At 46.8% G+C, this 25,106-nt stretch overlaps 1 protein-coding gene across 1 annotated transcript in view; it reads right to left on the bottom strand.

Annotated features, from left to right (window-relative positions):
- Window positions 1-25,106, bottom strand: part of LOC119453105 (myocardin-related transcription factor A-like) — a 271,833-nt gene that overhangs the window by 29,605 nt on the left and 217,122 nt on the right. The window contains 5 exon segments of the mRNA XM_037715105.2: window positions 4,211-4,372; window positions 6,089-6,164; window positions 6,289-6,344; window positions 8,838-8,903; window positions 10,859-11,104. Of these exon segments, the coding sequence (XP_037571033.1) occupies window positions 4,211-4,372; window positions 6,089-6,164; window positions 6,289-6,344; window positions 8,838-8,903; window positions 10,859-11,104 (606 nt within the window).

Genomic DNA, 25,106 nt, shown 5'->3' with positions numbered 1-25,106 from the left:
CTTACGCTTCTTCCACACTGGTTCCCTTCAAAATGTTTCAATGCTCTTCCAGGAGATTCCACTGGTACGGCACACCATCAAAGTGATGCCTCTCTTGGATTTTGCACGGTTAGGCTTAGATTTGACCCGACAAAATTCTGCTAAAGCTAGAACATTGTTAAGTTCAACACGAACTCAAGAAACTTAAGCCCCAGTCACTTGCCTCCATTTTTAATAAAAATTCACCATCGTAATGATTATGAGCTTAATTAATTTATGCCCAGTGCAGGATGAAGGACCTTGTTGGTAATCTCCAATTACCTCCGTCAAGCATCAGTTGACTTCATTCTATGCTTGCAAACTTAGCAATTTCATCACACCACTCAATACTCTACCGTCCTCCACTGAGTGACCTGTCCAACTCCATTTCGTCCTCTTAATCTTGACTAGAACTAAAAGAAAGAATAAGTTTTCTTTATTACCAAGCTATGAGCCACTGAACTAAGAATACTTAGAACGGCAAAGGGCAGGCTTAACATTAAGAGATGGGAAGAACGCTGTATTGATTACAGAGAGAAATGCTAGCACAGCCTGTATTCTAGTTTACCTATAGACTCGTGTTGACGAGGTGCAGCCCTTACATGGGACTAAACCTTTTGGTCAAAATGGTGCCGGCACAGCCTTCACTTGTGCACACCCCGGATCCCCGGAAGTAGTATTGCATCAGAGGTCAACGCATAGCTCTCGCCATCTAACAGCGGCACGCGGAAGTATGCAGCGCGCGAAAATTCCCCATTGCGTGCACGTGGCATCGGGGCACCGAATGCGATTGCTTCTCCGTTGAAAATTTTTTGCCGAATTTCGGGCTGCCAATTTGGGGGTGTGGCCCTTACACGAGTGCGGCCCTTACACGGGTGCAGCCCTTACTCAAGTGCGGCCCTTACTTGAGTGCCGCCCATACCCATACACGGGTGCGGCCCTTATACGAGTGCGGCCCTTACACGAGTGCGGCCCTTACACGAGTGCGGCCCTTACACGAGTGCGGCCCTTACACGAGACTATACGGTAGATTAGGAGGAACACTGCAGTTGGGCAGGCCATTTGAGGCACGGAGAGGATAACTGGCAATCTAATCGAGTTTCAGAATGGGTGCCAAAGGAAGGGGAAGTGCAGACAAGGATGGCGGAGGGTTAGATTAGGCGGCGTGACAAAATTAGGAAATTTGCAGGCATAGCATGCGGTCAGCTCACAAAAGACAGGAGGCTCCTGTATATCTGGGCTTGCTGATAAGATGCAGCTCACCGTACCGTGCAGAAAAAAACAACAAAAAAGCAAGGCAACCATGCACAAGGGGGTATGACACACAGCGGCATGCCTTGCAGCTGAACTAAACATATATCAGGCTTTAATTATAAGGTAAACCGAGCAAGTCGGTATGTATTCGTGTCGAAACTTTAGCAGAAGAAATAGACCATGGTGGAGAGAAGGCATATCGTGCAGTCTTCTTTCCGTCCTTGTTCACTTCTCAGGCTAAAGTTTCAACGAAAAAAAAAAAAAAGATTGGCTGACAATGACACAGTGGAACCAAACTACAGGCCGATTGTGATGATGATGATGCCTCTACTTTGGTCAATTTGAATATTGTGTAAGTGTGCAAAGATTGTGCAAGTCATTTATCTGTCGGTATTCACGGTCCCATCATCACACTGTCTGCTTAACTTCTGAGAGTGGTGAAATTTTGCAGGTCATTACTGCAGCTTTCAGTTTTCTTTTTTTTTTCAAGTTCCATGTTGCTTTAGACGATATAAAATAACACGCTTCCAATGCCAAAACCTGAATCTGTAATGGTGTAATACTTGCATAACATTCGAGTTGCACACACTCTTTCATTTTTTGCTGCTTCAGAACAAGCCAGGTCGGTGACAAACAGGTTGCTTCATGAAAGACATGCATGCGCATTGTGATAAGCGTGCAGCAGCCGGTTTTCAACGGCCATTGCGAAGGCGCTACATTGCAGCTGCGAGCCAAAAGAACCCTGCCACTCATGCCGCTTTCGAAATGCCTTGTGTCCTGGCGTGAATCCCACAAGAGTTGCAGATGAAGAGATACGAAAAATGAAACATTTCACAATGCCAAAACGCAGGCTGATACTCAAGTCAATGCTAACCTGCCAAAATAAACTTTTGTGTCTACATTAAATTATGCCACTTGGCACCTTCCTATTTGCATATTATAAAGAGAATTAAAACTCTGGTAACTCGATAGCTTGTAACACCAATGGTGGCAACACATTGCCTTTGCAAACTTGAACCGGCTAAAGCTGCTAAGTAATCGAAAGTCTCATTTAATTCATTGATTGGATGAATGGCTCACTGATTAACTAATTGACTGACTGACTGATTGATTGGCTGGTTGACTGACTGAACGAGTTGGTGAGTGAGCGAACGAAAGGGGTTCAACATCTCAACGCAACAAGTTGGCTGTAACATTCGTATTCATGGAGGGCTCCAGCTTGATTTTCGACTACGCGCACTGAAGTCAGGCACGCAAGCATTTCGGCATTCCTCCACAACTGAAAAGCGGCCGCTGGGAATCGAACCCACGACCTTGCTCTCAGTGGCACAATGCACCAGCCATCATTCGGTCGCTGCGATGCGAGTCAGCCGGATGTTTCCAAGCGAAATGATGAACGTGGTGCTACCTAGAAACACGCACCTACTCCTGTAGCTAGAAGTGAACGTTGAGTGGTTGGCAAATTATTACTACGTACTTATTGGTGGGCTAGTTGAGTCATACTTCTTGCGGTGGGAAAAAAACGTGAAGACATGCCAAGAAACGACCTAACAGGAAAGAACGTTGTTTACAAGTAACTCACACGAAAGGTATGAGTTACTATAGGAAGGGGCCAGTGCATGCGAAGGAAGGGGCCATCTTTAAGGAAGGGGCCAGTGCATGCGAGCACATTTGCACCCCGAAAACAACTGAATTTTCCTTGTCAAAATACGTGCTTATTTCAACAGACATGGGAAGAATTCATGTTCCCAGGGTCACAGACATGTAGCCGATACAAATATCCTTTTCCTTCTGATGTAATATGCCTCCTTTAATGTGTTCGCGCATTCTGGCACCTTCCGTAACCCTTTAAAACTTCTATGGATGAGTCGGTCTCACTCAGTTACAACTTTATTTTCAATAAGTGCCAAGAAAAAATCTGTCGTTCATGTGTTTGGGCACTCCTTCCAAGTGCCAGTAACAGGCCACACTTGTCCAATTCAATATGACATTCTGGTGTGTTCCCTCTTTGGGCACTAGGGGGCCTACACACTACGTTCGTCTGGCAAAGATTTCAGAAATGGCAACTACCAGTTGTGAGTTGCCGCACCCATCGCGGAAGTGTGGCTTTCATTTAAGTTGTCAAGCTCCGAAGATGATTTGTTTCTTCTGCATGAAAGCATTGGCAGCGATGACAGTGTTTACAGTGCTATAGATGCACCCAGTGACTCGGATGTCGCCGACTAAGACTGTAGTTTTGATACGGTGTGGCAGTGGACGAAGTTAGATGTGCCTCCTCGTTTAACATCCGTGTATTTTTCAGACACAAGTTGTCAATTTACTACCCCCATGTTATATATATTTCGAAACTGCAAAGGATTTGCTATCTGCATTTGCAATTAAATGCAATTAAAGGAAATGTCATTTTCTGAATGCTTTTCTGGATTTTTTGCCAGCACTTAGAAGGTTGGAAAGCACACCCGTCTTCGTCTTCTGAATAAAGTTAGTTGCGAGTGATGCACTTTCCTGTCTGGTCGTTTCTTTACATGTTTTCGGGTATTTTCCACCACAAAGAGGTTCAAAAATTACACCTGTCAGTAGAGAAATTGCTGAAAGAACACCAACACTATGTACAGCAGAACTCCTCTTCAGTGCCGAAAGGAACACACCATAACATTCAGGAAAACATACTGTGTGAACATGCTCTTGGTGTCACAGGGACCAGACTTCAGTGACTTTATGAGCAGGAAAACATAACCGCGAGGAACACATTAGCGAGGTTCAACAGTGCACCACTTCATCGACGATAAATGTGAATAACCAACCATCCACTCTGTCACGTGTCACACACAACGTCAACGCAACGTGACCTTTGCCACATGCAGCATGACCCATTAGCTCTTTCTTTGATGGCCAATGAAAAAAAAAAAAAAGTGACCTGACCCTATGAACAACTCACCCTTGATGGCCTGTGCGAATGTGGCATCCGTCTGAAGGATGTTGCCCTTGACCAACTCCAGGGGTCCGGGCCGGTGAGAGAGGCGGTCGTTGAGGCCATCGGCCAGCCGTGCTTTCTTCAACTGCCGCTGCTTGTCCTGAAGGCTCGGGTCCACCGTGGTGTCTGCGGTGATGCAGCAGTGCCGAAGAAAGAGCAGATGAAAGAAATGAAAACACGCACTTGGAAATAGAATTACGGTAAAAGCTAAGCATGAGCGGGCAAACAAAAAGAAGTGACAGCCCTACTAAAAATGCTTTTCGCGAATACCGCACTAATCCTATTAACCCTATCAGGGTCAATGACGTACATGTACATCATCGCTTGTACATTTAAAAAGCGCGTCTCTTTCTATCATTTCTTTCGCTTGGCACGTGCTACCACTCGACGGGAACACGTGAAATTTTTTACTTGTGCCAATGCCTCTCCTTTTTTTTTTGTTTATGGCAACGGCGCATCAGCTATTGCTCGCGCATGCGGGTGCGCAAGCGGCGGCGGCAAGTTTCGGCTTTCTCCTGCAGCGGGTCCCGCTTGTTGCACACGCTAAACTGATGGCTATCTAGTTTCAAATCTCTCATAGGTTGACCGCTTGTTACTTGATCGCTTATCGATCACCGCGATGCGATTACACATGTTCCCGGACAGGCGTGCATATACACAAACGATGCTGCCATTTTTGCGTTTCCTTTATTGGAGACCACAAAAGCTCTATCGCACCTTGTTGGCGATAAGACGAAGGCTTCTCACTTGCTTCGGTTTCTGGACGTGCACGCAACCACTTTTCAGCGCACTTATCTTTTTATTCATGGATAAACATTGTGTATTCTACAACACAAACAATTTTTTCATCACTTTACGGTCGCCCTAAAAAATTACAATTTTTTTTCAACATAGGTTCTTTCAAAGAATTTAAATCAGCAATAAAAAAAATCTACCCTGGGGGGTTGCATTTTGCCAAAAAATTTGACCATCAAAGGGTTAAAAAATGACACAAAAATGATGCGGAATTTGTCTATGAAAGACTTTGAAAACGCATTCAGGGATGTTAAGAACTAACAAACCCAGTGACTACGGGCGATGACTCATGGACAACACATTTCACAAGTCACTGTTGCAGAACCTGCAGGAAATGGGTCTCCACACTCTTGTAAAATTTCATAAACTCATTGTGAGGTGTGGCAATCCATGCAGTGAAAAGAAGAAAAAAAATATTCGCTTCAGAGATAAGCAAGACATCTGCGACTATTGGATTGCATATAACTGTGCTTCCGAGGGAACTGCAATAAATGTGAATGGAGGGTGGGGGTGGGGGGGAAGGGAGGAGTGTCGAAGGAAGTGCATTCATTGCGAGCACAACAAAACAAATAAGCGGTGCTTTTCTTTTTCTCGCCAAGGAGGGGCGAGCTCAAGAATCTCCTACAACTCTCAATGAAAGTGCTGCGCTTGTTAGGTTCGCGGCGAGGGCCCACCAAACATGGTGGTGGTACTTGGCGAGCGTCCAGCTAACAACTTTCTCGAGCTGCTCAGAAAAAAAGAAAGAAAAAAGGAACACGGAAAAGAATAAAAGACCTAAAAGGGCCACAGAAATGAACAGCGAGAGAGGTAGAGGCGAGGGTGTGCATAAACATTGAAAACGAGGAAGTGTACGTGTATCCCCTACCTTCAAGAATGTGCTGTACAAAAAAAAAAAAAAAAAAAGAAACACGAAACGGAGAAAAGTACAGAAGGGTCAGGGAGAAGAAAGTGGAGGAAAGGCAAGAGGGAAAGAGGGAGAGGGGGTAGGCCAGGATGTGTAAACGTAGAAAACGAGGGAGAGTACGCGTAGGTATACCATTCCCTCACCTTCAAGAATGTGTTGCTGTATGAGTTCCTGGCGATCTGGCCTCCGTTGGATTTTGTTCTTGAGGTAGTCCCCCATCTGAAGAAACAGGGGGAAAGTTTGGGGTCGGGGAGGAGGAAAGGAGGAAGTGGCACAGTGAGGCAGCATTGTTGTACCAAAACCCACAGGGCGGCGCGCCCGCTGGTTTTTTCTGAGCACTGACCTTGGCCCTTTCGAGGTTCTTCCTCTGTTCATGGAATGCGGGAGAGGTCTTGAGAGCTGCGCAGAGTCACGGGAGAAGAGAGCGGAAGGAGGACACAGAAACGGTGTTTATGCATTCGTTGAAATACAAGGGCAACATCGCAATGCCCGTAAAGCAGATCTAATAAACATGGAGAATGGCAGAGGGAATGCGAATGTGTCAGAACGAAGTCGCGTTCAACATGAAAGTACTTTCATTATATCCAGAATTTGTTATAAGCATACATTCCGATATTAATACATTACATACATTGATATCAATACAAGCATACATTCTGATATCTGATATCAATGAAGCATTTCAGATTTACTTTGTTATGTCCGATAATTCATCACGTCCATGTTGTTTCGACGTAAAACAGTACTACTAATGCAGCTGCTACAACAGGAAGACATGTTGCTGGCTAAGTTGGTGCTCGCTAAAGGATGTATAAATGTAGCGCAACAACACACAAAGAAAGCAAGGTGACACGTACCTGTCTGTGTTTTGTTTCGTTACAGTTGTGTCGTCGCGTTACATTACCCCCTTTGGCGACTACAACGCTCATACTGACGTATGCGCACTTTTGCATAAGCCCTCTGAGTGCCTTGCTGGCACACTAAGCTGCAATTTGTCTTTTTTTCTGTTTAGTTTTAGGGGTGTTGCTTGGGACCAAAGGTGGCCAAGTGAATACTAAAAACAGCAACGTGTTCACCATCTCAGCGCCCTGAACATCGCGGCCATTGTGGTATTACTTCCGTTGAAAAATACTTTGTTCAGGACTAGTTAAGAACTAGTTTGTTCTATTCTTCATCACATGTTGTACCACTTCACTCAGTTCTTTTACTTCTTTGGTTCTGCAATGCGGCGCTCGAGTACTGTAGACAGAAGTGTGGACGTCTGTACTGTTGTTTATGCATCACTGCCTTAAGGTACCCTAAATGGAAGGATGCCAGGGTGACTGAAAATGCTTTAAGACAAAGACTGTCATGGTCATGCATTATCGTAGCATGCCGCTTTTTACAAGCGGTGGACTGCAGGTTGGAGTGCTTTCCTCGCTCCAGCAAAGAAGAAACACGCACAACAATTCGTGCAACCTTGATTGGCTCTGCAATCACGGATGAACACAATTCCACCACAAGTATTACATACCAGGTGTTCCCTTTCACACAGAACATATTTTTTAAAAAGAATCTATGCGCTGCCACTTTTTGCAGATAGCCTGCTTGTCTAGGCAGACCTTAGCAGCAAGAAATGTTTCAATGATAATTTTACTATTTGAGAGAAACATGGGCATTCCAGTTATGTTTCCTAGAAGCGTGCCTCTAACAGTTTGAGACAATATAACCTGTATTGCTGAGGCATTCTTTAGTACATTTTGGGGACGGATACCTCCTAGTCTTTGAATTTCTCCAATTCTGCTATACAGACCCATATCTTCGCTCTACTCTTCAACTTCAATTTCGCAATTACAACATGTGCACTAAGTTAGTATTTAAAAAGTTAATTAGCATACTTTGTTTTTTTAGCGAAGTTGTTGAATATTTTCTTGCTCGTACTGTCTGCTAGACAAGTAGACTATTTGCAAAAAAAGAAACGGCAGAGCACAAGCTAGGAGTTACTCTAAAAAAATTGAAAAAACTGTGTTCCGTTTAAAGAGAAACACATGGTGGTATAGTTAACAACTGCATGTGTTAAAAATGAACTGCTTTGTGTGTGAAGTCAACCTCCCCCCCTTTTGAGACATTTCTGAACTTCAGAAACAAGCAATCCTCCTTGTGCAAATTAAGCCATCCTAAAAGACTGCAGGCACATTAAACAAGCAACCTGAATTACCCAAGGAACCATGAGCCAACAAAACGACGGACGTAGCAACAGGGCGGTTGCCCCAAGAAAGCTGCCAAAAAGAAAAAAAAAAGAACCCCTTTCACACACACACGCAAACAAACAAATAAGATGTACCCTAATTACACATGCAAAATGTCCTGATAGCACACAAAAACAAACACACAAAGGGGGCCCTAATTGCGCATGCAAAATGTCCCTTTAGAAGGTTGAGTCGCGCCAAAAACTGCGCTGGCACCCAGTCAAGTAGATGTGGTCGCTGGCAACCGTAAAATGTACAAACGACACCCCACACGTTAAAGAGCAGCCGGCCTGCACGAGCTTTCCAGAGCCGTTGCCGCTGCTAATTTCCCGGGCACTTGACTGTGTTGCCATGCAAATGAGGGGGGAACATCCCCCCCCCCCTCCATGAACAAAATGACACCGCAAACGAGGGCCAGCAAAAAAGAAAAAAAATGCAACGATCCCACGAGAGGTTACGCAAAAAATCACCGCAGAAAAGGTCGCACCAGCCGCCGCCACCGCCGCCGCAGTTGCTACTGGCACAGAGTTGGCCGGCCACGAGCAGACGACGGAGGCAGCGTGGCGTTAATCTTTGCCAAGCCGCCACTGCCCGTCGTCTGCTCGAGCGGCGGCGCAGCTAAGCTGGCAACGAGGACGGTGACGAAAGGAGAGCTAACACTCACATGGCATGATGCCTTGTTCCACCAGTTGAGTGATGGGTCGCCGAAGCATGAGCTTCACTTTCAGCGCTGCAGTCCACGCCGGGAGAGGAGGTGGGGAGAGAGAGAGAGAGAGAGGGAGAGAAATGCGAATTGATTCCCAGCACAGTTTGGTCAAGTGTGCTTGGGAGGTGTCTGGCAAAAGTACTTCTGTTTCGTGCACAGTTTCCCAGAATGCCACCCAGGGGGCGCCGCTGTCTACGAGACTTTTTTTAACCCTTTGACTGCCGAGTATTTTTTCCGACAGCTCCTTGGCCCCTCAGGGTTTTTTTTTTGCATGCTGGTACCATGGACATTTCATGCCACCTAGAAACTGGTTCTTCGTCGTTGCTTTCTTCCCAGTGCAGAATTCATCAACAGTTAACAAATTCGTTAGTCTGTCAAAGTGCAGACAGACCTACGACACTGGGTTGCCATGGAAGCTCTGCCGACACAGAGCGACAGAGCACTGAGACATTGGGCCCACCCGCTAAAAAAAATTTAGCTGACAAGATTCTTGTGTTTAGATGGTACAACAGATATGCAATGTTGCTTCTTGCACGAGCTGCTCCTTGAGAGGCAGGGAATGCGTTGAAAACACAAAACGAGTATACAGAGGAGTGGCAGTCAAAGGGAAACTGCAATGAAATTTCACCTTGAGCTAAATTGGTTACAGATGAGTAGTCTATATTACTCGAGCAATCTGGACGAAGCTGCAGGGCTGGTAATTGTATAATTTTCTTACTAGCAGCCTGTAAACAGCACTTAAGCAGATAATGCATGCACCTGGTGTTTAGTAGATATGGCGCGTGTGTGAGCACGTCACCTATGAAATTTTTCAGCGTGCCACACACAGCCTAATCTTGGGAGGTCAACTTGAGGAACTGCCCATCCTTGGTCATACATCCATTTTGACGAGCGGCAATGGCCGAATTTTTTTCCCTTTTTTTTTCCGTTTTAGTATAAAAAAAAAGTCAAATTTTGCTAGCTTTCCGCAATGCATTCGCTCATACTTCTGACACAAAATTTCGCATAGGAGCTCCCCATGTCTACACTATCTGGAACTAGAATCTTTACTCAGTCGAATGTTATGTTATACATATTTAAATAACAGGCAATCACGGTGTAACTGTTGTTGACACTACGATGACACTAAATACCAAAGCTTCTAGGATCCTCGACACACACAATTTGTGTGTCGGTCTATATGTGCATCGCCGTTTTGTCCGGAGCATCCCAAGAAAGCGTAGTCATTCCACTGCGAGCAGCGTTACTTCTGGCAAGGACAGAAAGCTAAGAACCCTGTGTCCCACGGTTACCGTGTTCTGTCCTTGTCATCTTGACCAACTGTCCCAATCTGTCATGCTAATGAGAATAGTCATGGCTGTGCAAATGAAGCTTTTCCAAAAACAAGTTATTTAAAACCTTGTTTTTTCTCTTGTAATGTACACTGCATTTGCACGTCCTTTGAACGTTTCCCTTCACTGCACCCACCACTACCACTGACAAAAGCTGACCCCATGGGAACGCGATCTTAACAAGAAAGTGTCTACACCACTCTAATTGGTTTGACATTCCATGCACCTGCGAAAAAAAATACTGCTGAGATGCTACTGAGCAAGAGTAGTGCATCCGGGGACTTTAACTGGCACCTGCCACTATCGAGAGTCTCAGAACATGCTCATAACCTCCAGCCATTCATCTGTCCAGCCATAATGGAGTAGTGCATAGGCGGCACGTACCCACTATGGCTTGATGCATGCATGGAGGTTAAAGCATTTTCCGTCCCCTTACTAGCCACATTTCTATCTATCTCTGGATGTATGTACACTCTTAGTTCCCCCATCTCGGCATGAAGTTCCACCCACAGGGACTTTACAGCATTTGACTTTAGGAGAGCTAGCTCGACAGTTGGGAACAGCAACTAGTACTTCACCACGGCGGTACGCCATGCGAGTTTGAGAGATACTGTTCAGGTGCAGAAGGAAAAAGGGGGCGCCACTTACACTCCTTGTTCCGGTCCATGGCCTGCTGCAGAGAGGCCTCGTCCACACGGGCGGGGGGCGAAGGGGCGCTCCCGTCACCGGCGCCACCCGAGGACGAGGACCCCGCGGGAGACTGCTGCTGCTGTTGCTCGGCCATGATGCCGAGGTTGTAGTCCCTGAACCACTCCGGGTAGATGGACACTATAGTCTCCAGAAGGTCCTGGTCCAGCTGGATGCCCCAGTACACGGGCCGGCTGTCCCCTGCACCTGTACGGGTGATCGGAAGAGGGGGGATTACTATTGTTATTCGATGTGAAAACAAGCACGACAGACAGAGAGGAAAATAACGGAAGAAGCAGGGTGGCAACTGCCACCGAGAGGGGCGCGCAAGACCTGCCAGAATAGAAACGGAATAGAAACTAAAGTTGAATACAGGAAGAAGGAAAGGAAAGAAAGAACAGGATGACAGGCTATGAAGAGTAAAGTAAAGCAACGACAAAGAACAAAGAAAGAAGACACTCACATCGCACAAGATGCAGCAACGTGGCCCACAACAAAACACAGTTCACAAATCCCGACAAGGATTTTGAGGGGAGGAGTGAGAAATATTGGAAGTGCCTTTGGTTCAGATTCATTAAATCAAATTCTGGGTTTTTACGTGTCGCAACTGCAAGCCGATTGTGAGGCACGCCGCAGTGCGGGGAATTCAGATTAATCTGGACCACCCAGGGCTCTTTAATGTGTACCTGAATGTAAGTGCATTTGTTCATTTTACTACCATTGTAATGTGGCCTCCGTAGGTGGGAATCGAACCCACAACCTCAAACTCAGCAACAGAATGCCACAGCCAGTGAGCCACCACGGCAGGTGCCATTCCAATACTCCTGGTGAGACAGTACGGCCAGTAATTTAAGGAGTTCTGCCTGTTCTTTCAAGACTCCTGGCTGTGCTCATCTTGCAAGCATGATATAGATAAGCACACAACCTCAAATGTTCAGTCCACGTCTCACACCAGCCTCTCCATAGTCTCATAAGGAGACGAGCGCTAGCAACTGCAAAAGCCATTGCAAAAGCCGCTCGTAAGCAGCCATAACGGTCTGAAAGGCTTTGTCTTCTTTGCAGGAAGTCAGGATACAGGCAGGGAGGCAAAAATATAGCCAGCAGTAAAGGTTAAAGCTAACACGGCGCAGAAAATGCAAAAGTACACCACCAAGGAAGTCAGGATACTGAAAGTGTTGAAAAAATATAGCCGGCAGTAAAGGTTACAGCTAATAACAGTGCAGAAATTGCACAAATACAGCCCCAAGGAAGTCAGGATACAGAATGTGCGGCAAAAATATAGCCGGCAGTAATGGTTAGAACTAACACGGTGCAGAAAATGCACAAATATAGCACCGAGCCTTTCGTGAACATTGCGAGAATGTTGGCAGAAGTTCGGAGGTTGGCCAACTCGCGAATACTTTTACTACACTCCATCAGATTGTTATGTAACGAGCCGCTCTGCTCTCCTAACCAAATGCATGCTATCTACGACGCAACGAACTAACTGTACTGACCCACCCAAGACAACAACAACAGGCATGTTTACCGCCTGCCCTGAGTGAACGACGGTGTGGACCTTCCGATATGTCGGAACCTCGGGGTCCTGCCAAGTTAGTCAGGTTCAAAATCAAGTCTTCACACCGTCTAAAAATATGCCATGCTCCCCATCCATTGCTTCCCTGTACGCAGCATCGCGGGCGCAAGACGATGTGCCCTCCCCGGGGATGGGCGACAAAAGATTAAAAAAAAAAATATCAGGAAGTGTCGGGACAATCAAAGTCTCCCGGGGACAAGAAGCAAGGCGCCAAGATTCGGCACGCACGCACGCAAGGAAGTGGCGGCTGCCACCAGCAAGGTCCCCTTCTCTCCGAGAATTCCCTCTCCCGTGGCTGAGGTGTCGTTCAGGTTCGCATTTTCTGGACGCCTTAAATTTAATTTGGCATCGCTCTAACTGCCTTCCTCCCCCCCCCCTGTCCCGCTGCTAGACGCGGTTTCATACAGAAAACATTTACATTGAGGCTTTTACATTTACACGGTTACACATTTTACATTTACAAACATTTACACCGGAGGTATCGCGACGAGAGAAGTGGCAGAAAAAAAAAGTACTAAATGAAATCAGTCATGTCAGGCTTTCGAAAGGAGGGGGAGGGGGGGGGGTTAATGGCACAGGCCAGGCACAACATTTAACTTGACACTGATGTTGAGGGACAAGAGTGCTGCGAGATGGGGAGCAGCACTACTCCCTGCAAGTTTGCAGACATCTTCGCTCTTATGTCTACCCCCAGCTACACCTAGAAACCCACTGCAGTCTGTTGGAAATGGAAGCGTCAGCGAAGAGTTTCTCGAAAACTCTTCGAAAAGAGAACAAATCTCGCCGGCTAGCAGCATGGTCAGCTCCGGCGGGCAACGCAATCCACAGGAAGGCGTTCCGACGACGCGCAAACAAGTTAATGCCCCCAGCCCCCGTTTTTTTTATTTTATTTTTTTCTCGGCCCAGCCGACGGAGTGCTCTTTCCGACGCGCCTCGTACCAATCGCCTAACGTTTTTTAACCAACTATGCACCGCCGTGCAAGCTGGTCTGTTCCTAATCCCCGCCCGACCCTCCAACATCGGCTGCGTTATTTTTTTCTTATCTTGTTTCTCTGTTCACAACCTCCCACGGCTCAGAAAGAAGCCGCTGACCTTTCGGGCGTGTCAAAACAAAACACCACGCGCACAACAATCTAGTGCTGTTCCGTTCGCGTCGGTTCGTTGGTCAGACAAGAATACGGCGGCGGAGGCCGAACGCCTTCAGCAGCAGACGGCCGCGCGCGTAGTACAATGCACGCAGGCATACCAGACGACACTGAAGACGGTGCACGCATAACAGACGGCGATCAACAGACGACGCTCGTCTGACGCTTCTTTTAAAACGCACCGACTTCGGTGCAGGGGCAGACTGCGGTGGCGCGCCTTTCTCGCCGCAAACACGAAATGGATAACGCTGCTCATCAATGCGACAGTCGTGCAGCTTGCAATCTATCGATCCGCGATCACGGCGCGTGGAAGGAAGGGGTTTCGGTCTGTCGCCTTCGAAACGTACCGCGACAAGACCTCCGCGCTCTCCGTCGTCAATAAGTTCGAGAAAAAAAATGAAGGAAGTTCGGTGTTCCGGCGGCATCACTGTGTCGAGGCTGTGTAAATCACTCGATCCTGGCCGTCGCCCAACGCGACAAGCGGCAGCTCCGGCGTCGTCGACAATGCGGCCCCAATTTAAGGAACCCCTCTTTTCTTTTGGACCCCTACTTTTTTTCAGTTTTTTTTTTTTTTCCCTTAACGAAGCTCGCGAGCTCGCGCCCACCACCCTGGGCCCGACGCGAAATGCTAACGTTCAAAAAACTGGTCTTACGTCGAGTCTTCCTTGCACGATCGAACAAAACGGCAAGACCGACACTGACTGACTGCAGTCGCCGTAGAAACCACACAGCAATGGGGGATAACGTCGTACGTTACGGACTGCGCCGTACTCTAAGGTATTTCGTCTAGCTATGCAACGAAACTCCTTCGCGGCATCCTTCAAGAGAAGTCCGGGACAGATAACGATTGATAGCAGTACTTCACGGCACCAGCGATAAAATCGTGAAGTGCGCTCGTGAACCTCTCTTCTTTCTTTTAGTTCGTTCCGTCATAATGCAGACGCGGTCGCGGCCGTCTGGCTAACTTCTGCTCGACACTTGGCAGACGAGTTTGCAGAAGGCAAAAAGCGGCATTGGAGTTCACTCTTTTAACGGCTGCCTGATTATGCGGCACCAATAGGGGTACATTCGGCGGAGGCGGGCAGATTATTCAACTCGGTTACACCTGTCAACAACAAATAAACAGCAAGGCCAGACGTGTGTGTGTGTGTGTGTTACAGAACCGAGAGAACTACGTACGGGAGCCATTCCTTGGAGTGGGCAGACGACGCTAGCGTTAAGTCACAGCTGCGGATGTGGCCGACTTGGCGCAGTCTTAGGCGTCACGGGCACTGAGAGGCACTCGGCCTGCCCGAAACACAAAAGTACGATGACAGGTGTGGCAGAAGTGGGACCCCGGTAGCCCTAAGACGATGCAACGATAGAGCTCGCCCCAGCGTAAAACGAGCAAGCAAACAGCAGAAAGCAACAGCTGCCCAATGTCGCGGACATGCCAGCGCGAATCCACCGAACTTGGCGAAACCGTACACGAGCGCGCGTGTGGACAAATAAACGCTACGTGGTGGTCGGCTAGGTGTGCCGTAACTGGCGGCACCTAGCGTCGATCTCGAAAAAAAAAAAAAAAAGTAAAGTTTGAGGCAGAGAGGGCGCGCCTTTCGAATAACAAAAACCGGCAGTGTTAATTGCGCATTTTACGAAAGAAATGTCTTCGACAAGAAAATTAATGCACGTTGTCTGGTTTGTGCGGTGCCCGCAACTCGCTTTTTGGGGAATAGTTATGCAGTTTTCTTGCGGGAGTAGCACGTAATGCGACAAGTTCTGATTGAAGCAACGTCTATATTCACCTCTTTGATACGCTCTTTTTTATCTGCGCGGTGCACAATCGTTTTTACATTCCGCGCATGAATAAAGTAAGGCTTCACTGATAAATCAAATTTATCAAATACCGAAATCGTCAAGCGTTTGGTAAAATTGGTCAAATACTGAAATGGTCAAGCTTACCAAGACCGGAGTCTTGGAAACCCGGAGAACACGCCGAAACGAATGACCGCGGTGTCGACGCTAAATCAAAGTTTCCGTACCAAGCATCTACCGCGGTGATCGATGTCATATGGACTGTGACAGCGTTCACTCGGGTCCAGCTAATTGCTCATTGATAAAGAAGGTTTTCATCGCATTCTGGCATTGCCAGGAAGTTCCGACAATGTATTCCGTGCAGAAGCAGCCTAAATACGATGTTATACTTTGAAACATGTCACTTCACTTTGACATACCGGCCGGCCGTGCCGTTATGGCGCAAACTTCAAGAAAGCGCGAGCTTTGGCATTAGTTTTCTCCACAACGAACCACCAGGACGACGGCTAGTACAAACAACCATTTGTAGACCTTTCCAGCCAAATACATGAATATGGAGCTTTGAAAGAATACTTCATCAGTTTTAGAGTTCACTTTCAAAGAGACACAAAAGAGAGAAACAATTAATTTGAGCTGTATTAGTAAGTTACGCTTCTGTACAATGCCAAAAAGGAAAAAAAGAAGCACACACCCAACCTTCGCAACAGAAAACAGAAAAAGGACAGAAAAACGAAATGCAGGTTGCGACGCCATCTTGAAGTTCCCGCACAAACTCATCGTGACGCAATTGATTTTGACGGCACCTCCTCGTGCTTGCTTAACCCTTAATCGGTAAGAGTGGACTACGTTGTATTCTAAAGTAGCAAAAAAAAAAAAAACTGCACTTATCAAGCTTCGACAACTTTTACAGCGCCACAACGGCCCAGCTACGAGAACGTACATTGAAATCTGTGACGTCACACTAAACCTACCAACTCTGGGATTTCAGCGGGAAATTAAAAAAAAGAGAAGTTTGACCTTCTCTTTCTCTTCATATTGACTAAACCCATTACGGCGAAATTAACCAAAGGCAAAATAGAATTAAAAACTTTATAAGTAAGAAAGCTTGCAGCACACGACTGGTAACAAAACTGCGCATAGGTGACCGTGCGCTTTGCATGGTTGAATCTACGCATGGATGTGTCAGGCAGTCTTGATGGTCGCTAGAGGGGACGCAGTCCGATGCTGAAAATGGCACCGACGAGGTAAACAGGGTAGTCAGAGGCTGGAAGCCAAACAACGTTCGTATCTCACACAGCCCTCCCAAGTCTCTTAAATTTAATACCAGAACTTTTCCTGGCTTCCCACGTCATTCACGCGCAGACTGACCTTGGCTTCGGTGACAGGAAACAGATAAATGAGCTACAGAAGCTAGGAGGCTAGACAACGACAAAGTGTCTGTAAACATGCCCCCCCCCCCCCCCCCCCCTCGCCGTTCGTAGACATATAGGTCTGTTAGGATTAAGACATCGCGTCGCTGCTGGCGTACATGCTCGCAACGGTCTCGCGCGGTTCGGCGCAAGACAGCAAAATTAACGACGCAGGGTCTCTTGGGAAGGTTACCTCGCGTGGCCAATTTTTTGAGGGCGCAGCTATACAGGTGCACATGTGGCGTCCGCGTCGCACCATTTCATCTCAGAGACCGTCAGAGTAGTGAAAATGAACATCGAACGCCATGCGTTTGCCATACTGCAGAGGCGCTCGATAGGAACGGTGGCATCATGGCCGCCATTTTGCGGAACACCAATAACTTGATGGCGCATTTTATGACCATCCCTTTAGAACAGGGTTGGCTTCACGTAAAAGTTGCCAATTAGAACAAGGTATACATATATACCTAAACTTTTCGTGGCCTGTGGCCATGAAATCGGTTAGATTGCAGACTTCAAAATTTGGGGGCTCGCGTAACCGGTGTGATTTTTAGGCCTCGTAACCGGTGTGGTTTAAAAAAAAAAGTACTCCGTAACGCCGAGTACTTGATATAGTTTTCTATCGGTTTCCACGAAATCCTTTCTTCGCGCGGCACTATAAACCTGTCCGTTCAAGCGACATTGTTTACAAAACAAGGAACACAACGAAAAAACGGCGGATGAAGGCTCAGACTCGCGGCTGCGAAACGTCAAGACGACAAAAACTAGACAGACGAGAGCAAAAGCAAACAGCGATAAATGAAACGGCCAATGGCTCCGCGAAACTGGGTTAGAATAACACTGCGAGGGAAAAAAATTGAAACAAATTCCGGGAACCGAAAACAGACGGGCTGTAACGTGCCAGACGAAGCAGGCATATACGTCCGTCTGCACGCGTCCGTCTGCATGCGTCTTCGTCTGCTCCTCGGCTGATGCGGAGAAGCAGACGACGCGAGGTTTCCACCGCAAACCGTTCGACGTATGCGCGTAAGCGTGTTCCCACACATTTTGATTTTTTTTCTCTCTTCGTTGAAGTTCGGGAATGTTTGTTTGATCACCGCTTTCGTCTCCGACTTTATCTCGTGTTGGAAAGTTTCTTCTCGCGCTTTTTTTCACCGAGGAAGGGCGTACGACCGGTATACCGACGCGGTTTAGCCCGTCATGTGCCAAGGGAAGACCTTGACCGGCTGTGAACTTTGGGCTAGTTCCTTTCTCCGTTCTGCAGCTCGCTCGTCGGTGATGGTAGAGTTATTTCATCCATTCTTTTTCGTTCAGTTTCCTATCTATCTATCTATCTATCTATCTATCTATCTATCTATCTATCTATCTATCTATCTATCTATCTATCTATCTATCTATCTATCTATCTATCTATCTATCTATCTATCTATCTATCTATCTATCTATCTATCTATCTATCTATCTATCTATCTATCTATCTATCTATCTATCTCCGTCCGTCCGTCCGTCCGTCCGTCCGTCCGTCCATCCGTCTGCCTGTCTGCCTGTTCCCATCTCTCACTTCTCTACTTTTATGAAAGTTTAATTGCGTTATCCTCTATATCGCCATGAACGATAGGAAACATTGGAGCACAATTGGATTGTGAAACAGGACCTGTTTTACTGCAGATTTTGGGACGAACAATGTCGTGGTTTAGGCTGTTTTTTTTTTCTTTTTTCGTCTTTCTCAGCGACGCAACTGAATTGAATATTCGTTCCCCAAAACAAGTATAGACATGCCTCTTTAACGAAATGTCACCCTTTTGAAAGTAGAGTGCCTTTATAACCAGAATGAAACGGCTCCGGTGTTGAGCTATGTGCAATAAAGATACCTTTGAGATTCGCACCTATATTAAAATCAAAATCTAGGGTTTCACATGCCAAAACCACTATCTGATCACGAGGTAAGCCGTAATGCGAGACTCCGTATTAATTTTTGACCACCAGGGGATCTTTAACTTGCCCCCAATGCACGAGACACGGGCGTTTTTGCATTTCGCCCCCATCGAAATCCGGCCGCCGCTGCCGGGATTCGATCCCGTGACCTCGTGCTTAACTGTGCAACACCATAGCCGCTAAGCCACCACGGCGGTTGTTTCGCACCTATAATTACTGTAGCATTGCAAGTATTTCCAAAGCAAAATAATGCCGAACCATATACATGGGCATACCCAGAAATATGCATGCGGACGGCGAAAATAAAGGTAACATCGTGCCAGATACTATAGTACGCACAAAACGATCGGAAAACGCATCTGTCTGCTTCAGCGGTATACTAAAAAAAAAACAAAAAAAAAAAAAAAAACAATGGAGTGCTTTCGATTCCTTTGTGAAGGACTAACTACTTAACCCATATGTAACTCCAATCTTGAAAAGTGCTCGTACACTCCTTAAAAGGAGTACTCCCTTTTAGCCACTCAGAGTGAATGTACTAAACACTCAAAGGGGGCGTAAGAGAGCCTTCGAAGAGGAGTCAAATAAGACAGAAGCCGTTACTCCCTTTTGAAAGATACTCGTGTACTCCCCGATGGAGTAAGTTTAACTGCTTACGCTCAGCCAGAGTGGGTGAATTCATATGGAAAAGGGGGGGGGGGGGTAGGTGGTGTAAGAGAACTCTCAAAAGGCAGCCAATATGGGAGAAGCAGTTACTTCCTTTTGAAAGTGGTCGCATACTCTGTTATGCCGCAAATTTACTCCGCTTATACGCCCACCTAGAATCGATGTCTCAGATGGGGGTCAACGAGACCGAGTCAAACATGGGAGCAATTACTCAATTTTTGAAAGCGCTCGTACACTCTAAAAACAATTTACACCCTTTTGGAAGTGTATCTTTTTCCCACAACAACAATCCTCAACAGACTTACTTGTGTTTTCTTAAAACGTAGGCGCTGCCTGCTTTCCTGTCAAGAATGCCATGTCATGCTGATAACACGCATCGCGTTCATGAACTGGAAGCACCGGGCGCTCAGTGTTAAAAAAAGGTAAAAGCAGGCAAGATGACGATTACTGCTCTCGGGCAAAGATACTCCCCAAAGCGTGTGAAGTGTTTTTCGAGTGCTACACACCGACGGGGCAACTTTAATTTGTCTACGCCTAATCTCACCACACGTACTCAAACTTAGGCGGGAAGACTTACGAGAACTCTCCAAAGGGAGTCAAATAATGAGAGAAGCAGTTGCTCTCACACAGGGGAATCGCTAGGTAGATTTACTTGCCGGTTTCCAACAGTGAACTTCACTCTGCACATTGATTTTTGATCTCAGGAAACGACCGCCCTGAAACTAATTAAACGAGATGGGTCAATCATGATTTATTAGTGGACGAAAACGGCTTCGTTCGTTGGGTGTTCGGCTGTCATACTCCGTCCATACGACTGTCCGAACCGACGGCTGAGCTTTGCGGGTGTATACATATATAGACAGTGTTACTGCAGCATTTCAACGCTGGCAGAAGAAGCTTCTTGCTTGCGCAAGGTCCCTACGTTCGTTTTCGTACGAGCGTTTCCTTCGCAAGTCGTTAAACTAGAAACGCCGAAACCAATAGAACATGCGCGGAGCTTATTCCCAGACACGCAGACGCAGTACAGACGTCTGCATCCATGTTTGGACCCTCCACCATGCTACACAGCAAGAGCGAATTGCCGACTATCTGATAGTGCTACGACACCTTGCAGTTTTTATGGCCACTGAAGTTGATTTGCGCCAAACGTTCTTGAGCGTTATCGAAGCACGAAGCGGGAGGATTGAAGTCAAGCGTGCTTGAAAAAAGCGACTTGTAGCGGTGCTCGATCTGCGTTCATTTCGAGTTGAACTGAGTTCCATCGGCAATAGGTTCGGTATGCACTGAGTTCGACCTGCAGCATGTTCAGTAAGCGTTATGTTCAACCTGCAATTAATGCTCAGTCTGCATTGAATTCGAGCAGCACAGAGTTCAAATTGCACCGAGTTCGATCTGCCCTAAGTTACTTAGACTTGCATTGAGTTCGATCTGCGTTGAATTTCATCTACAGCTATATGGTTTCAAATCCTTTCAGCTCGATCTGCCCTAGTTCAGTTTGATCTGCACTGAATTAGATACGCGTTGAATTCGACCTGCAGTCACTACAAGTACGCTCGAAAGTACGCATGCGACAAGGGGCCACCGTTTCCTCGAAAGCACAGTCAATTGGGGATTTCGTTCTCGATAGAAAATGGCCGGCATGACGAGCTGCCCGCCGTTGCTAGAAGCATACGGCGGACGTCAAGAAAACGTGGTGAGGCGCACGGAAGAACTTCGAGGGTGAAAAACTTTTTCTTTCGGTGCTTATGGCACCATGCGTCATAACTTTTTTTTCAGCGAAGGAGCCCACGCAGAAACGCATTGAAGAAGAGAGTAAGGAAGTGAGAGAGAGAGAGAGTACAGAAGGTGACGAATGAAGAGCAAAAAAAAAAAAAAAAACAAGACACAAATGACCTCCAAAAATAAGAACAGCGAGAAGAAGGCAGCAGCAAAATAGAATCGTCCAGCTCAGGAGGGAAGCAGAAGGACAGAGGCGAAAAGTATAAATACAGTAATAATATAATAAAAAGAAAGAAGGAACGCCCAAAGGGGTGCAGAGCTTAGTGAGGGTAGTGGCTCGCGGGCTGATGACAAACCGGGACGCAAAGAGAGAGGGACTGCCTTCGGAGCATATACGTCCCACTTGCCGGATGACCAGGGCTGCGTGACGCACACAGTGACGTTTGTTCTCCGCAACCCCCATCTGGACTTTCATCCGCGTTTTCATTTTCTTGTCTGCCTCCTCTGAGAACGTTTCCAGGCGAACCTCGAACCGAGTCTCGTTGAGCTAAACCAAAATCGTGGAGCGAATACGAAACGGATAAAGACTGTTTCCAGTCGCATATACCACCTGGATGCTGTAAAGGAGTACGAGAGGAGCTACAGAATAAACTTTTGCGAAGGAGGCGAACCCTCGGCCCTTTTTACTTGGGCCGTTGAAGGAATGTTGCGGAGGGATACGAGGTCAGTCTGCAGAAAGTCACGGAAGTATTCTTTTTCTGTGAAGTATGTAGGTTCTCTATAGACGTCTTGTGGAACTAGGGCCACACACTTTCTCTCGACAAAGGTCTACAGACTATCTGCAAGCGACCAGCTCGTAATTCTATATAGAGCAATAGAAAAAAAAATGTTTTCGAGCAGCTTGCCCTGCGACATGGATGTGCCTTTAAACAGAAGCGTGAAGGCATTCTTTCGTGGAGAAACCGCAGTAGTGGCTTGCATCGAACTTACCGTCTATGAGCCAAACCATATGATTGTCTGTTTGATCCGTTCGAATAGCTTTCAGCAGCACTAAGAATACTATCTCGCGTAGCTCTAGTTCCATGGGCGGAGACTCAACAGGTGACCAACGCCCGCTTTAGATGCTGGACCAGCATTTGGACAGATCACGGTGTCTTCAAGTGTTAGACCCCAGACATATGTGACGGAAGGCATAAGACCGCCCTCCGTAATCTCTGAAAAAGAGACCTCCTACATCAGAGAAAGATTACGTGGAAGGAAGCAGACAGACGGATGGAATTGGGACGCGTGTGTCCCTCCAGAGAAGTGATTTTGGGGCTCAAAGGAAATAGGCTTAACGACTTTTATCTACGGATATGTAGTCAAGCTATTATTCTGGGAAGGCTTGGGAGTGAGGATCAACAAATATTCCACAGCTACCTTGGTTCTCCACAGGAAAAGCAGAAAATTACCTATCTAGAAAGGGGCCAGGCATGGAGACAATCTCTTCAATGCTGTTCACTGCACGCTTAGAGGTATTCAAGCTATTGGACTGGGAAGGCTTAGGAGTGGGGATCGACGGCGAATATCTCAATATCCCTCTGTTTGCTGATGATATTGTTCTGTTCAGCAACACTGGGGACGAATTGCGACAAATTATTGAAGACATTATAACCGAGAAAGCGTAAGAGTGGGGTTGAAAATTAATATGCAGAAGACAAAGGTAATGTTCAATAGCCTGGCAAGGGAACAAGTATTCATGATCACCAGTCAGCCCCTAGAGTTGGTGCAGGAGTACGTTTATATATGTTAGTTACGCACAGGGCACCCTGATCATGAGAAGGAAATTTACAGAATAATAGAAATGGGTTGGAGTGCATGCATACGGCAGGAATGACCAAATCCTGACTGGGAGCTTACCACTGTCGTTGAAAAGAAAACTGTACAATCACTGCACTCTACCGGTGCTAACATATGGGGCAGAAACTTAGAGGTTAACAATGCTCGAGAATAAGTTAAGAACCGCGCAAAGAGCGATGGAACGAAGAATGTTAGGCGTAACGTTAAGAGACATGAACAGAGCGGTGTGGATCAGAGAACAAACGCGGATAGCCGATATTCTAGTTGACATTATGAGGAAGAATATGGAGTTGGGGAGGCCATGTAACGCGTAGGGCACATAAACGGTGGACCACTAGAGTTACAGATTGGGAACCAACGGAAGAGAAGCGCAGTCAAGCCCGGCAGAAAATTAGGTGGGATGATGAAATTAGGAAATTTGCAGGTGCAAGTTGGAATCAGCTAGCGCAAGACAGGGGTAGGTAATTGGAGAGAGAGAGAGAAAGAAAGGAAAAGAAAGACAAGGAGGTTAGCCAGTGTAAATACCGGCTGGCTACCCTTTTCTGGGGAAAGGGGTAAAGGTAATTGAAGATCGCTGGGAGAGGCCTTCCTATTCCAATGGACATGTAAATAGGCTGATGATGATGATGATCTATGGATATAGGAGGTGTTTCATAGATCTATCTATCTATCTATCTATCTATCTATCTATCTATCTATCTATCTATCTATCTATCTATCTATCTATCTATCTATCTATCTATCTATCTATCTATCTATCTATCTATCTATCTATCTATCTATCTATCTATCTATCTATCTATCTATCTATCTATCTATCTATCTATCTATCTATCTATCTATCTATCTATCTATCTATCTATCTATCTATCTTATCTATCTATCTATCTACACCTTGAGTTAGCAATGTCCCGAAGCGAGGGCCAGCGTCATACTCAACAACGAAAACGACGCTACTATACGCAGGAGACGAGGGCTCCTAGACAGTGGATTCGAGGACATCATCATTTATAACTGGCCGCGTGATCCGTCAAGACGCTAGGGCGCTCGCGCGCACGCATCTTATTGTCAGGCAGCCAAAACGACTTCATGACGCGCCGCCAGGTATGCACGTACTACAACTACTGCAATGAAAGTGCGCAAAGAAAAAAAAAATACGGGGTTCAGGGCCGCACGCGGGAGTACAAGCGTTGTATAGCAGGCTCTTGTGAAAGCTTCGCGCACGCCTCTTCTGTAAAGGCAGGCATAACCGGGCTGGATGGTGCTCGTCTTAGAAAGAGGCTCGAGTCCAACAGGGCGCTCTCTCCAAGGACTCGAAACGCGTGTCGTCCAACAAGGACAGTGGGACGGCCGTTGAACCGTGGTGGCCCGCCTTCTCTTTCGGGGCGCCGTCTGCACCATCGCTCAACGCTTGTCTCTCTTGCAGAAGAGCCTGGCTAGCTAGCCAGCCCAGCTAGCCGTTGTACGCAACTCATTCCCATCGTCTAGACACACTGCCGCCCGCGGCCACGCTACAGTACTGACTCTTCTACTGGTGTCTTCTCATTTTGTCTTCTTGTTCGGTTACGAAACGAAAGCGAGAAAAATAACATAAGGCAGGGAAGAAAGCAGCTGTTCCAGAACTTTAGGTTCCAGAGAGGTGAGAAATAGCCGCCCGAAAGTCGTCGAGGAATGCCAGGACTTTATGGCGTTCGCCTTCTGCTAGCTTCTTCTTGTTCGTCTGCTTGGCCTGCTTCGACTTCTGCTTCTGTCTCTTCTTTTGTCTCGAGGCAAGCCGCACGGCCGCACGTTGCTGCAGTTTTGTTCGCAGAGGCGTCACACCTAACGATCGTTATTTCAACAAGCCCCCCTCCCCCCCCTCCCCCTCAGTTTTTTGGGAGCACCGCTAACGGTTATTCCCGACTTTTTTTAACATTCTTTTTCTTTCAAAGCTGCGGCTAGTTCTTTTTCGTCTGCGGCACCGCAGGGCTGAACGTCTATGTGACTTACAGTGCAAGCTCGCGGAGTCGACGGTGTCCCGCATTCTTTGCTTTGCGCATTTCTTTGTAGAACCCAGCCAGCGCGCCAAGAATCACGCAACAGAGCCGAGTGCTGTTGCCGCCGCTGCCGTTGAAATGTGCATGCCACGT

Source organism: Dermacentor silvarum, chromosome 5 (assembly GCF_013339745.2).
Source record: "Dermacentor silvarum isolate Dsil-2018 chromosome 5, BIME_Dsil_1.4, whole genome shotgun sequence".
In the NCBI taxonomy this organism is placed as follows: Eukaryota; Metazoa; Arthropoda; class Arachnida; order Ixodida; family Ixodidae; genus Dermacentor; species Dermacentor silvarum.
Note: the sequence above shows the minus strand (reverse complement) of the source record. Positions and strands in the feature narration are given on the sequence as shown.